General features: G+C 49.4%; 2 protein-coding genes across 2 annotated transcripts in view; one reads left to right on the plus strand and one right to left on the minus strand.

The window, feature by feature from the left end:
- The first annotated feature begins 930 nt into the window (after positions 1 to 930).
- On the plus strand, positions 931 to 7,583 carry VAT1 (vesicle amine transport 1). Its single transcript, XM_006924566.3, has 6 exons — positions 931 to 1,338; positions 4,140 to 4,347; positions 4,754 to 4,924; positions 5,029 to 5,118; positions 5,675 to 5,916; positions 6,061 to 7,583. The coding sequence occupies exons 1-6, from the start codon at positions 931 to 933 to the stop codon at positions 6,142 to 6,144; spliced, it is 1,203 nt and encodes a 400-aa protein (XP_006924628.1). The 3' UTR covers positions 6,145 to 7,583.
- Positions 7,584 to 7,722: 139 nt separating this feature from the next.
- Positions 7,723 to 14,415, minus strand: part of IFI35 (interferon induced protein 35) — an 8,019-nt gene continuing 1,326 nt past the window's right edge. Inside the window, exons 2-7 of the mRNA XM_006924567.3 lie at positions 9,514 to 9,624; positions 8,986 to 9,133; positions 8,806 to 8,912; positions 8,518 to 8,704; positions 8,316 to 8,422; positions 7,723 to 8,089 (exon numbers count right to left, since the gene is read on the minus strand). Coding sequence (XP_006924629.1) covers positions 7,898 to 8,089; positions 8,316 to 8,422; positions 8,518 to 8,704; positions 8,806 to 8,912; positions 8,986 to 9,133; positions 9,514 to 9,624 — 852 coding nt within the window. The 3' untranslated portion in view covers positions 7,723 to 7,897. The remainder of the gene's footprint in view (positions 8,090 to 8,315; positions 8,423 to 8,517; positions 8,705 to 8,805; positions 8,913 to 8,985; positions 9,134 to 9,513; positions 9,625 to 14,415) is intronic.

The following is a 14,415-nucleotide window of genomic DNA, read 5'->3' on the forward strand; positions in this document are numbered from 1 at the left end:
CCAACACACCCACCAGGACAATGGTTACGTCAAGGCTTTCTGTCCCCATGGCAACGGAAGGCCTAGTCTGGGGCTTGGTGATTTAACGACGGGCTTGGATTAGCAGGGAAGCAGAAATGAGTTTCTCCAGCCAAAAGCAAGGTGAAAAGTTTTTGGGGAGCTGCGTCTTCTGGTGGATACTTCGGAGAGACAGAGATGGGGAGGAAAAAGAGGCAGGTAGAACTGCCCAGAGTGACAGCTGGAGCCAGAGACAAGCTCCAAAGTCATTTCAGGCTTGATTCAGAATCAGTGATTTGCATTGGAATGGTATCTTTTAAAAGCTCTTCTTTAAATCGAGGATACGTGATTTAATTTTCTTTACACTTCGCCAAGCGACATCATTATTTTCCATTTTACAGAAAGGAAAATCGAGGCACAGAACTTTAACGAACAAAATCAGATGGAAAACTTTAAAGACTCGATCTCTCTTCTTCAAGTTTGCCAGTGCTAGACTACATGGAATGAGTCACACATGGGTAGAGCCAGAGCCTGAAGAACAACTTGGTTGGGTTCCGGTCCACAGGTGGCTGGCTCCCCAAATCTGATGTCAGCTCAAGTTTTGGGATCGTCCTTCAGACTGCCCTTCGACATATTTTTTTTAACTTGCATAAGGTTTATTATGAACAAATAAATTAATTAATTAAATCGCGATCTGCAAGACCCCAAGAAGGCCCTTGCGCGTGTCTGTCCCCAGATGTTCCCTGTGACCGCTTTTCGCGCGACTGCAGCTACCGCGCTGTGGCTCTGGCCCTTTAAGTGAGCGAGCCAGGCCCCGCCCCCGGCCTGGCGCAAAAAAAAAAAGCCTGGCGGCCGCTCGTCCTGACGTGTGCCCCGCCCTCCCCAGCTGTGCATACTCGATCCTCCTGTGTGCGCACGTCAGGATTCCCAGCCATGTCAGCCGAGAGAGAAGTAGCAGAGGCAGCCGTCGTGGTGGCGGCGGCCGAGGCTGGGGCCGGAGAAGACGCCTCTTCGCAGCCCCCGGATGGCAAAGCAGCCAGCGATGCCCAGCCACCCAAGGCCTCCGAGGAGGCCGCCGCCGCGTCGCCTCCGCAGTTGCGTTGCCTGGTGCTCACAGGATTCGGAGGCTACGACAAGCTGAAGCTGCAGACCCGGCCGGCCGCGCCCCCGGCCCCTGGGCCCGGCCATCTGACGTTGCGCGTTCGAGCCTGCGGGCTCAACTTCTCTGACCTTCTGGCTCGGCAGGGGCTGCATGACAGGCTGCCGCCGCCGCCCCTCACTCCGGGCATGGAAGGCGCGGGAGTCGTGATCGCGGTGGGCGAGGGCGTCAATGACCGTATGGTGAGCGGGCCAGGGCAGGGCAGGGAGAGGCTGCGCAGGCCAAGCGGCATTGGGGCAGGAGTGAGAGGGTGCCAGGGGTGTGGCAGGGCTGAGGAATGTGGCACGGTCTGAGTTTGACGGGTATAGAAAGCGTTGAAAAGCAGCCTGGTTCTGAGGCTCATGGAGAACTGGATTTATATTTGAGGGTGGGGGTAGAGACAGAGTTATCGCCCCTTCCTCAACCATTTTTAACTGTGGCCGCCGCCCAGAAGCTGCGATGGTGGGTGTGTGGGGGAAAACAATAAGGCTTCCCACGCGCATGCGTACAATGGCCTACACCCCACCCCAATCCCCAGAAAAACCACACCTGTACCCCTACCCGCCAAATACTCCCCAGGTAATTGTGGTCTCTGAACCTGAATGACGGTTGTGCCTCTTTCCCCGAGGGAGCTTGAGGAGCTATGTATTCGGGGTTTGGCGGGGGCGTATGGCGGTGCCAGAGCCCTAGTCACATGCAGCCCCGTGGTCTGTTGGGGTGTGAGGCGGCCCCTCCCAGAGCAGGGCCAAGAGACGAGACACGCCCATCTTGAAGGAAAGGGAGACTGCCGCCACCCCTCCACCCGCTCTACACTGCCAGTCTGATTTGGGGGATGGCGGGAGGGAGGCACGAGGAGAGGGAAAGATTGGGTCTCTGAATCTTTGTCTTGGACTCTGCCTCCCGTGACTGCAATATCTCCTCCTCCGGTGACTCTGCTGTAGGGCCACGACCCCGGGTGTGCCCTTGGGAACGTTCCGGCGGTCAGAACCCGCTTCTGCCTTCCTTGTGGAGGACTCTCAGAAACCCCGGCATTGCCCGTTTGGTCTGGGGTTGGGGATGTGGCACTGGGAGCAGGTTGGCCCAGCTCTGCCAGGCTGTTTCTCTTTTTCGTTTATCAGTAATCTTGGCCACAACCCTGGACACCAGAGAGTTCCAAATGACCAACTTTTTGAGAAACTTTGGGTGAGCCTTTGCACGTCATTTGTTGAGGGGTTTCCTTTCAAATCAGGTCCCTGCAAGAGAGGCTCTTAAGATGCAGCCTTCTTCTTACCTGACCTGTCTGTTCCAGATCTCAGAGCTGGAATTCTTGGATTTTTTTTGTACATGCGAACATCTCTTTAAGGGGCTTTTTTTCTGAATTCAGCTCTGGCCTCACCCTTTCCACTGACTTCTAAATAATCCTACTCTTGAGAAGGTGCTACGAGGAATTTTTTATTTTTTTCTTTTTGGTGGGGGGAGTTACTGCTCAAGGCCACCCACCTAACCTCTCCTCCCCACACTTTCCGCTTGGTAAATACAGGATATCCTGTCCAGGGCAAGAATCTGATTGTAAGAGGCTGGATTTTCTGGGGAGAGCCCTCTCTGCCTCCCAGTATTCCAGGGCTGACCCTGCTCTGTGATGGGCTGAGGGGTGGGCATTAACCTGGGTAAGTGGTGAGCCTTGTTCTGGGCCAGATCTGGGCCTGGCCACCACCCAGACTGACCACTGCATTTTTCCCAGGCTTCCAGGGTGATTGCCGAGCCTGCTAGTCCTGAGTCCTGGGGTAGAATGCTTCCATTCCCTAGACCTCATCTCAGACCAGTGCTTACAGGGAAAGATCCCAGCCTACCCTGAGAAGTCTTCCTCAGTGGAGTGTGGGGCCTTGAGGACATGAAAAAGGGTGTGTAGGGGAGTCCCATCCTCCTTCTTCATGGATCCCAAGTCTGGTTAGTATACAGAATTCCCATCATTCCTGGCAGGAACCAAGACGGACCCGGATTGTCCCAGAACAGCACTCAAACCTCCCTCTCTGTGCTCTTCAGAGAGGGAGGACAGGCCTGCCTTTCTCCTGAGACGGCCCCCTTTCCCCGTCCTCCCCTTGACTCCAGTTGCTAAGCTGCGAGGAAGGGTTCTGTTTTCTCCCTTTCTCTCCTATAAGGAGGCTCACCTGCAGGTTGCTGAGAGTGAGGAAAATATCTTTTCCTGGTGGGTGGGATTGTGTGGCTCTCCTTGTCCACCACCCTTCCCCCATCTCTGGGTGAAGGTGTCTTCTTGGTCCCCAATGCTGGCTCAGATACTTCTGAAGTGACCACACCCAACTCTAACTGCTCAGAGACCTTTACCTGTGCGGTGATATGGCACGTACCACATACTCCCTCTTACTTCAGTCACTGGATTAGTGATCTCCCCTCCTTGCTATTGTTACTGTCACTATTTGTTATCATTATTATTAGCTAAACATACTAAGTGCCTACTATGTGGCTAACATTGGGCTAAAAAAAAAAATCACTGAATGATTTTTTTGCCACTTAATCTTCATAACTGCCCTATTTTATAGATAGGAAAACTGGGGCTCAAAAAGTTAAGTAATTTTTTATTGGCCCGAGGTCATACTGTCAGTAAACAGTAGAACCCATTTTTTTTAAAACAGAAGCAGTTTGATCTCTTCAACAATACTTCATACTGCCTTAAATGTAAGCTTCTTGCATCAGGGACCTTACACAATTGTAAAGTCTAACATCTGTAAAATGGAGATAAAGATAGGATCTACCTCAAAGAGCAGTCATAAGGATTAGTTGAGCCTTCATATATAAATCACTTATAATAGGGCCTGTACCTTGGTAAGCACTCAATAAAGGTAAGTTATTGTTTTTGATGACATTATTTTTATTACTATGACTACTACTGCTGCTTCTGCTGTTACTGCATTACCAGAAAGAGGGCCTTGTACATAACGGAAGGTCTCACATTGCTAATGGGTGAGTGAATGAGTGACTAAATCATGCTTTTCTTCCATTCTTCAAGGTAGGGGACCGGGTGATGGTGTTTATCCGGTCAGGCATGTGGCAGGAGGAGGTGACTGTGCCCTCAACCAACACCTACCTTATGCCTGAGACCATGACCTTTGAGGAAGCTGCTGCTTTGCTGGTCAATTACATCACAGCCTACATGGTCCTTTTTGACTTCGGCAACCTACAGCCTGGCCACAGTGTCTTGGTACACATGGCTGCAGGTGACAGGCTCCTTCCCTTCATCCCCACTCCTTACCCCACCTAGATTTCCTTCTAGGCCCCTTCCCTGCAGCAGATCTCGACTGCTGTCATGGCAACAACAGGCTGCCTTGGCCTATGGCGCCCAGAGGCCTCTGCAATATTGTTGCCGTGGCAACTTTCAGGCATCAGGTCCAGCCTGATGTGCTATCCATAGCAACATACCCTCACCCAGCATCCCTTTCTTGCCAGCCACCCTCCCCCCAATCCTCAGTCATAGAAATTGGACATGGGATTAGGGGAGAAAGCCTCCAAAGGAGCCCAGGCAAACTGAAGGTGATGGTCTGGGTCCTTGAGAGGCAAAAATGGAGAGTGGTGGCTGGGTGACTCTATATCCTGTCCTCTCCTTACGAAAGTGTCTTGTTGCAGGGGGTGTGGGTATGGCTGCCTTGCAGCTGTGCCGTACAGTGGAGAATGTGACAGTGTTCGGAACGGCCTCGGCCAGCAAACACGAGGTGCTGAGGGAGAATGGGGTCACATACCCCATTGACTACCATACGACTGACTATGCAGATGAGATCAAGAAGATCTCCCCCAAAGGTGGGGTCAGGGTATGGGAAGGGGTAGGGTAGCATGAGGTAGGGAGAGGGTCTCCAGATTAGTGGCTTCTAATGTTGTTTCTGGGCCCCCTTACTCTATGACAGGAGTGGACATCGTCATGGACCCTTTAGGTGGGTCAGATACTGCCAAGGGCTATAACCTCCTCAAACCAATGGGCAGAGTGGTCATCTATGGTAAGTCAGGGGGCCAGAATGGAGAGGACTTAGGAGAAGCAGGGTGGGATATAGGGGCCTAGGGCTTTTGAGTGAAGAAGGGGCAGGGACTCAGGTGCTCTAGTGTCAGGGCCTGGGTGTTGCATTCAGATTGCTGCTGCCTGGGCACAGCTACTGTTTTTACAGCCTTGCATGCAAGTCATAATTCATTCTGTTTTTACAGCCTTGCATGCAAGTCATAATAAATTCTGTGTTCTTTCTGTGTTCCTGTTTGGGAATTATTCCTGATGCAAAATCAACCAGTCTGCCTTCTGTTTTACCCTCCTGAGATTCTTGGGCAAACTTCATTTCCATTTAAAAATATATATCACACAAAAATAAACAAAGATTAGAAGCATTTTCAAGTCACCTGGAGTCCTTTTGGGCCTGGTAGCCTGAATGTGGGGGATTATCTTGTCACTCCCTGGCACTGGTGTGGATAATTATAAGGGGCCTGCAGTGGGCAAATGAGCATGGATCTGGACACACAGGGATGCGTCTGGCACCTGGATTCACAGACTGTCTCCTTGTCTCTCAGGAATGGCCAACATGCTGACAGGCCCCAAGCGGAACCTGATGGCCTTGGCACGCACATGGTGGAATCAGTTCAGTGTGACAGCTCTGCAGCTGCTACCAGCCAACCGGGCTGTGTGTGGCTTCTACCTGGCCTCCCTGAATGATGAGGGGGAGTTGGTCAGTGGTGTGGTGGCCCGCCTCCTGGCTCTGTACAACCAGGGCCACATCAAACCCCACATTGACTCCGTGTGGCCCTTCGAGAAGGTGAGTGTGTGATGGCTCTGCAGGGATGGCCTGGGTAGGACCTGAACCTGTGAAGGCTGGGGTCCCAGGGGTAGAATTCCTCCTTTAGGCTGGCTCTCTAGAGGGGCTGGATGGCACTGGGAGCAGTCTTGTCTTCTTCTCCAGGTGGCGGATGCCATGAGGCAGTTGCAAGAGAAGAAGAATGTGGGCAAAGTCATCCTGGTGCCTGGGCCAGAGAAGGAGAACTAGGGCGGGGGCTGGGAGACCCTCGGGACCCGGGAAGAGAGAAGCTGGGAAGCCGCATTCTGCTGGCCAGCAGACCCTTGAATTTATCCTCTACCATAATGCTCTGCCCTCTCTCCCCCAACTGTCTCCGTGGTGATGACCTCTTCCCCCATCCTGTTCTTTCTCTTTAGTCAGGGCTGCCCCCTCCCTCCTTCCTTCCCTATGAAGAGGTTGGGAAGTGACCACTTGGATGTCTGGGCCCTGCCAAGGGGACAGGGAGGGTTAGAGGGAGGCCGGCTGCTTCCTGACCCCACCCTTTCCCCCGGGCCTGCTGTGCTGCTTTTGTGCCAAGGCTAGCCAGTCCCTTCCCATCTTGTTCTGCGTGCTTCCGCCTCTGCCTCATCTCCCCTCCTGCTTCTGCCCCACCACCTCCCCAAAGAAGTGAAATGTCAGCTCAGGATATGGGGCCAATCTGTGTGAGTCCAGCATGTCCCTTCAACCCGAGCCGGCCAGTGCCCACCTCTGAACTCCCTTGCCTCACTGCATGGCCTCATCCTCTTGTCCCCAAGTTCTTAAGCACAATTGGGCTTCTTCCACCTCTAGGTTTACTGCTACTCTTAACCAAGGTTGTCTCTTACAACAAGGGCAGGAACCTGCTCCCCTAGGTCATGACTCTGTGGGAGGGACACGGAGCCCCCCTTCCTTCACTGAGTTCTCTGGATTTGTTCTCAGTGCCTTAGCAATGGAAAACTTGTGCTTGTGTATGTGTGTGTGTGGGGGGTCCCTGTCTCACACCTTCTCTACTCCTGTACTCCCCAGTGCCTTCCTTGTTCTGGTGGAGCTGGGGTTTTGCTGCTCCCCAGTCCCACAACACTACCAAAAATCTGTGTGTGCCAATGGATGGGAGGCCAGCCCGTAACCACCTGGGGTCTGTGCCATGTCCTGTCTCTGGGGCTGTCAGTTCTCTATAGGTGGTTGAGGAGAAAGGTGGGGAAGCTTTCTCAGCCTTGCAGATAAGTGTGATATTTACCAGCCAGAGCTCTGGGAGGCAATGCTATCTATTTCTTATCTTGGGACCAAATTAAAAATTAAAGCACATCCCCACACAGTCATGGAAGGCCCCCTGCCTTCTCAGAGCAGGGAGGCAGCTTTTCAGACTCAGCCCCAAACTTCGTTTACATGGGTGGGGAGATGGAGCAGGGGAGTAAGGGGGGGTGTAGAACTTGGGCTACTAGAACCAAAGGGGGGACTTTCTGGAGTAGGGGTGTATCTCCCTCTTTTCTCTGAGCTGGAATTAGGGAGGTTACTGCCCAGACCAATGCCAACGGGAGGAGGGTGGGAGGGGCTCGGCCTCTTTGTCTAAATGAGGCCTAAATGGTATGAAGTGCGACTTCTGCTTTTGTGTACCCCACCCCATTACCGAAGCTGCCTTTGTGTTTGTGTCAATAAAAATCCAAACCCTGGGTCCTGGATGTTGCTTCTGAGAGTGGTGGGGCAGGTGAGCTGGTGGAAGACCAGTGCTGATAGTGGAGGATTAGGGTTTCCACCTTCCCCCCAAGCCTCTTCCATGCCCAAATCCAAGTTTCCTTTCAAAAAGTGAAATGAGAAAGAGCACGCCGTGCAGGCACCTTTACTGTTCCAGGGCAGCGTTTTACAACAAGGAGTCCCTGCTTGCTATTGACCAGCATGACTTCTTTCATCTGCATGCACCTGACCCCAGCCTGGTTTTAGAACCTAGGCAGAGGAGTAGTGAGTGATGAGAAGGGCAAGCTTCTATCTAGCCAGACTCGGAGGTGAAGACCGCTAGGCCTCGCTGTCCCTTGGGCACGAATGTCAGGCTCTCTACCTCCCCTCCCCCACGGGTGGGCTTCTGGAAGTGGATCTCCAAGATGTCATGCATCTCCGGGCCATCCAGGACATCGGGAATGTTGAGCACCAGCACCGACTGGGGCATTGGCTGGGATCCGATCTGGAAAAAGAGCCGGGAGATGAGCAAAGGCTCACGACAGTCTGGAGTTGAGGGCAGAGGTTGGGGCAGGCAGTGCCCATGGGAGCATGGGAGGGGCAGGAGGCCTGGAGAGGCTGGCAGTGGGTAGGTCAGTGGGGTTTGGGGGCTTGGATCCTTCCTTGGGCAAGTTTCTGGCAGAGAAGACAGGTGACCTGGCCGAGTCCCCATTCTGCACCTTCCTACTTACCTCAGCCTTCTGAATCTCTGCACTCATGTACGGAGAGACTTTCAGAGGGACCTGCTGTCCACCCAGTGGCACTGTGAACTCACCAATCTGGCACAGGTGCTGGGCCACTGTGAGGACAGGGTGGAGTGGACCTTTAGCATCATGGGCTTTCCTTCCCTGGGGCCTGATGCATCTGCCTTAATCTCCCCAGTGGGGTCCTTACCTTCATCCTTAGCAAAGCCCAGCATGACAGCCCCGTGCAGCATTTCCCGGATTTCCACATCACCACCCCCATTCTTCGTCTTCCCAAAGAAGATCTCCAGCTTATCCAGCAGCTCCTCCTCACTCAGCCTGAGCTTGGCAGGAAACCCACTGACCAGCACTCTCTGCCTACTTATCTGGCTGGACACCTAGGGGGAGATAAGAAGGAGTAGTCCCAGGCATTCCCACACTCCCCCATGCCCAGGTGCACAGCATCCCCTGCATGTCCCAGGACGCTGCCATTCTATACCTGGATGGTGGTCACCACAGGCAGCTCCAAGGGCTGGACCTGCACCCGCAGATGGCATTCCTCCAGGTCGATCTTATGTTCCTTTTGTTGTAGCACCTGCTTGGCCACTGGGTGGGGGGAGCAGGGTCACTTCTAGGAAGCCTCCCAGCCTCCCTCCCAAGGCTTTCCCAGAAAGCTCACCCTTGGGGTCATCGAAGGTGACCAGAGCAGAGCCCCCATGCAGAGGGTAGCAGATCTGTAAGTTGGAAACCAAAGACCTGGGCACTTCCCTGCCCTGCTGAATGTGTCCTTGGAACACGAGGGGGACTTCAGGCACTAGGAATGGGACCTGGAGATGGGGGAGGGGAAGCTGATGCAGCCTTCAAGGGTGGGAGAGTTCTCCACTCCCTCCCAGGAAGAAAGTGTCCCCAGTTCCATGTGATTGATACTGAGTGCCAGGGACAAATACATTTATTGCAAGTAGAGCTGGATAATTGAGTGGACGCATGCAGGTTAAACCTGTACTGGCACTTTACGTACAAGATCTTAGTTTGTCCTCACACAAGCTTGCGAGGTAGGTAGTTCCACTTTACAGATAAGAAAATAGGTTCAGAGTATTGTGTTTAAGTAACATACTTAAGGTCACACAGTGAGGAAGTGGCAGAGCTAAGAGTGAAACTAAGAAGTCACCCGGCTTTCTATCAAGCCACACTGCTTCTCCCAGCTTACCTGGGGGTAGTTCTCGAACTCCCTTTTCAGCTGCTGCAGCTCCTGCAACCTCATCTTTAGTCTGGCCTGCTCCTCCTGAATGATGTGGAATTGTCTCTCCATGAAGGGTGCCTGTTAGGACAGAGGGGAACAACCAGATCTCCACCTGCCTTTCTAGAAAATGAGTAAGCCCAGGGGAAGGGAGACCCTATTCTGGACTCCCCAGGAGCAGAGTTGATGCTCAGCCCAAGAATAACCCAACCCATTTACCCGGCCTTGGGCTGGTCCTGGCCCCCTCTGCTGAGGACTTGGTAGCCTCAGCCACTCTCTGAAGGGCAGAAGCCTTTGCAGCAGGCATGACTGGTTCCTTATTGATACCTAGAGTTTAACAAACACTGATCGAACCCCTGCTATGAGGTGCTGGAGACTGATACAAGGCAATAGAAGACAAGGGTCTAGCCCTCAGGCCTGTACAAAACAGTACCCAAGACTGCACGATCACAGAATTGATTGCAGGGGACAGCAGGAGTTTGAAGGAGGGGCAGTCCCAAAGGAGTTAACACAGGGAGGCCTCCCGGAGGAATGGGGGATTAGAGTTGCAAAAAATGTCATAATACTATCAGCTGACATGTATTAAGCACTAATTAAACATCAGGCACTGTGCTAAGCCCTTTGTATGGATTGTATCACTCAGTTTTCCCAACAACCCTATGAGATAAATATACCCTTTTATCCTTTTTTACAGATGAGGAAACTGAAGCTCAGAGATGTTAAGTCACTTAGCCAAAGTCATTTGGTCCTAGGCAGTCTGACTCTGAACTGCTAATCTGTGCTTTACAGTAAAGAAATCAAGCCAAATTGGGGAATAATTTACTCTACATCTCTCAGCTTGTCCCTTGACTGCCACCCCTCCTACTGATTCAAGCAGCCTTTCAGGCTGGGTGTGATTTGCAACAGGTCCAGAGAAAAAGCTGACAACATGGGTGGGGGAATGATACCAGGGATATGAATAAATGCACCTTTGTTAGTTGGAGCAGACGTTAGCTGGCAGAGTTCACCCTGCGGTTCGGAAGCCTGATAAAAAAGGTCAGCCCAGAGTCTAAGTGAAGATGGGACTCTGTCCTGGTCATCTGTATCACCAGTTCAGCAGAGTCCCTGGCATTCAGCCAATGTTTGTTGAATGAATGACAGGACGGGAGCATATTACAGAGGGCATTGAAGAAATTTAGTGAGTTCACTCTTTTAAGCAGAAGAAAACTAGGACTTAAATAATGCTGCTTTATGAGGAGTGAGGAAGTTATCTCATTCTTAAAATTTCTGCAAACAAGGGGTTGCAGATGCAGTGCCTATGAGGGTCAGACAGGTGACATCAGTGAGTCAAGGGAGCCAGTATAGTATAATAGAGTGGTGGGGACTCTGACATACTGGAGAGAGCATGTCCCCACTAAAGTGGCTACCTCTTCTCAGCTCTAACCAGGTTTTTTGACATGGAAGTGTCATCCCAGTATCCCATATCTTCCCATTTTTAAGGGAAATAAGAAATCTGGATTTTTATTTGAAAAAGATGGCTCAATTTAAAAAATATATGAAAAGTGAAATACATTACTAGGCTGGATTGAGTCCTCAGTCCATCTGCTTTTAACTTCTGCCTTAAATCTCGATCTAATTATACATAATTGAAAATCTAAAAAGGACCAAAAAAATGAAAAAAAAAAAAAAAGAAAATCTAGTAATTGGCAATGCTAGTTAATAAACAGCTTAATAAAAATAAATAATCGTTTATGTCGTAGAGTATTTAAAGAATAACTCAAGCAGGAGAGTTTAGATATGATATCAGTAGGAAATGGGGAACTAAGTGAAGATTTCTGAAAGAAGGAGTGAGGTGATAGACACGGTGTTTAAAAGAGATCTTAGCAGTGATGACAGGATGAACTGGGGCAGGAATTGTGGAGCGAGGAAAACAAACCCAGACTCTGTGGTTCTAGTTCCCACTAATTTGACAGGAGCTGACTTGGGCCTCCAGCAGTGGCTTCAAAGAAGCACATGTGGAGAAGTACATTTCATGAGGAAAAGCCCCCAGATTCTGTGGATGTTTGTATCAAAGAGGCAGAGAGGACCGAACTGGTGAGATGATGCCAAGTTGCAGACCTGGATGTCTGAGAATTTGGTATAATGCCACTGACCCAGCAAGCAAGGAAAGAGAGCCAGTGGTTATTGATGGCCTGTAAAGTGCCAGGCACAGTTGGACTCCATCTCATTTAAGTATCACAGAACGACCATCCTTTCTCTAACTCCCAACTGAAACTTCTCTTTTACAGGACCCTCTTAAGGACAACACAGGCTGGCTGTAGTCACTTACTTGAATTCCACTGTACAGACTCTTTATTTACATAACATGATAACATGGTTTCTAAATGCAAGCCAATGTCCATTTGGAAAAAAACCTGCAATCTATTCTACATTGAGCTCATTGAGAGATTTTAAACTCTGGATACTTAAGGAGCGAGTTCATGATTTAAAGTTAATTTTGACTATATACATTCTTCTGCCCTACTCGCTGAGTTTAGAACCTCACTACCCCATAAGATAAAATCTCATGCTATCTGTGTTCACCACGGGAGTACTGGGAGGCGGTTTAGCATAACGGTTAAGACCACAAATTCTGGGGCCAAACCTCTGGGGCTTACATCAGCTCCTCTTACTACTTCAAGTTTTTTAACTCCAGTCAGTGCCTTTCTTTCCTCACATGTAAAATGTGCATAATAGCAGTTTCCACCTGTGTATAATTTTGCTTGGAACAGTGGTGCTTGGCACATAATAAATGCTATCTTACATGTTTTCTATTTTAATAAGACCCATTTTTATAGATGAGGAACCAGAGAGTCATCAAGTTTAACTAATGGGTCAAAGTAAATCAAACCCAAGGCCACTGAAGACACATAGGGTCAGGAAGAGGACTTGACGGATAAGGCTCTGGGATAGAACAGCATTTGGTGATGGTCAAAGCCAAGAGGATGGAAGAGCTCTCTGAAGGACAGAGCTTTAAAAATGTAATCTTTGAGGATAAGTGGTCAGAGGTCAGGAGAGACAAAGGAATGCAGAGAAGAAATAGAGAAGATAAGCAGGTCAGAGATAAGCAGGGCCAGGCCAGGATTGGGCAGTGTCAGACACACAGGAAGAGGGATGAAATGGAGCTGCAAAAATAGGGCTGCAAGAAAGGCATTTACTCACTGTTCACTTGCCTACTCATTCACTCATTCAACAATTAGCTACTGAGCATCTACCATCTGCCAGGCCCTGTTCTAGGTTCTGGGGACACAGAAGTAAACAAAACAGACAAAACTTCTTTGTGAAGTTTACATTCTAGAGGATAAGTCAGACAATAAGCAGAATAAATAAGCAAAATATATCTTATGTTAGTGATAAGTGTTACAAACATAAAGCAAGGAAAGGAGCACAGAGAATGCTGGAGGACAGTTTTAAATAGGGTGATCGGAATAGGCCTCGCTGAGATATCTGATCATATACTTGAAGATGAAGGAGCAAGCCATGTATACATGTTGAGGACAGTTCTATGCAGAGAGAACAGCGAGTGCAAAGGCCCTGAGGTAGGAGTTTGTCAGGTATATCTGTAGAATAGCAGGGAGGCCAATGTGGCTGGGACAGAGGAAGCAAGGGGAAATTGGTTGGAAATGAAGTCACAGAGGAAACGGGGTTGGAGCATTCAGGGCCTTTTACTCAATGTGAGGGGAAGCCATAGGCAGCCTTAAATGTTAACAGGATTCCTTGGCTATTGTGTGAATAGAGAGATGTGAGAAGTTGGCACAAGCAGGGAGACCACTTAAGAGGCCATTACAGTGTCCAGGTGAACGATGCTGGTGGCTTGCACCAGGTGGCAGCATTGGAAAATGTGAGGAGCAGTCTAGATTGACTAAAGTTGCTAATGGATTGGAAATAGGGTGTAGAGGAAAGAGGGGAGTCTGGGATAATGCTAAGCTTTTTGGTCTGAGAAACTGGAGGGAAGGAGAGACATTTGCTGAAATGGGGAATACTGTGGCTGGAAGTGATTTGGGGTAGAAAGTTAGGGGGCTATTTTGAACATGTTAGGTATGAAGTGCCTATCTGACATCCCAGCAGAGATGTATAGTGTCAGTTGTCTCTACCGATCTGATCTAGCATTCAGGGAAGAGATTCAGGCTAACAGTATAAATTTGGGAATTATCCATGCAGAGAGATTTAAAGTCACAAAACTTAATGAGAGCAACAAGGGGTGGATGTAGATAGAAAAGAGGTCCAAGGGCTGATTTCTGGGGCATCCAACACTAAGGTTTGGGGAACAAGGAGGTACAGAAGAGTGGCTAGTGAAACCCGAGGGAGAGGTGAGGTGTGTAGAACAAAGGAGTTTCAAGGAGGAGGAGGAGGGGCCAGCAGCTCTGCCAAATGCTGCTAACAGGCCAGCTTCGATGAGGAATGAGAATGACCACTGAGACTGAGCAACAAAAAGCCAGTCCTGCTTATCATAAGGAAATGGTCAGAAGTTCATGTACAAAGATTATTATTGTAGTCTTGTTTACAACAAAAAGAAGGAAATGTCCAACAACAGAGGAATAGCTAAATAAATATAAAATATTATGTAAAAATTAAAAGACATATTAATGAAAAACATATGTGGAAAAAAGCTCACAATAAGACAAAAAAGCAAAATTTAAAACTATATTAAGATCCCTATTCTGTTGATTTAAAAAGTTTTAATTCATTAATAAATATCCATAAATAAGGATCCTTATTAATGCATTAAAAACTTTGGGTAGACACCACAATGTTATTAATAAATGTTGTCTCTTAATAATGAATTTAGTGTGATTGAAAAATAAAAAGTTTCCTAAACCCACCTTCCTTCCTTCCATTTTAAAATGTAAAAGT

The sequence above is a fragment of the Pteropus alecto genome, unplaced genomic scaffold (assembly GCF_000325575.1).
Source record: "Pteropus alecto unplaced genomic scaffold, ASM32557v1 scaffold98, whole genome shotgun sequence".
In the NCBI taxonomy this organism is placed as follows: Eukaryota; Metazoa; Chordata; class Mammalia; order Chiroptera; family Pteropodidae; genus Pteropus; species Pteropus alecto.

Bases quoted from the DNA above. Each gene is read 5' to 3' on its own strand.
- VAT1 (XM_006924566.3), top strand. From the start codon at position 931: ATGTCAGCCGAGAGAGAAGTAGCAGAGGCAGCCGTCGTGGTGGCGGCG. The intron at 4,925-5,028 runs GTGGGGTCAGGG...ACTCTATGACAG, and splicing joins CAAGAAGATCTCCCCCAAAG to GAGTGGACATCGTCATGGAC. The intron at 5,917-6,060 runs GTGAGTGTGTGA...CTTCTTCTCCAG, and splicing joins CCGTGTGGCCCTTCGAGAAG to GTGGCGGATGCCATGAGGCA.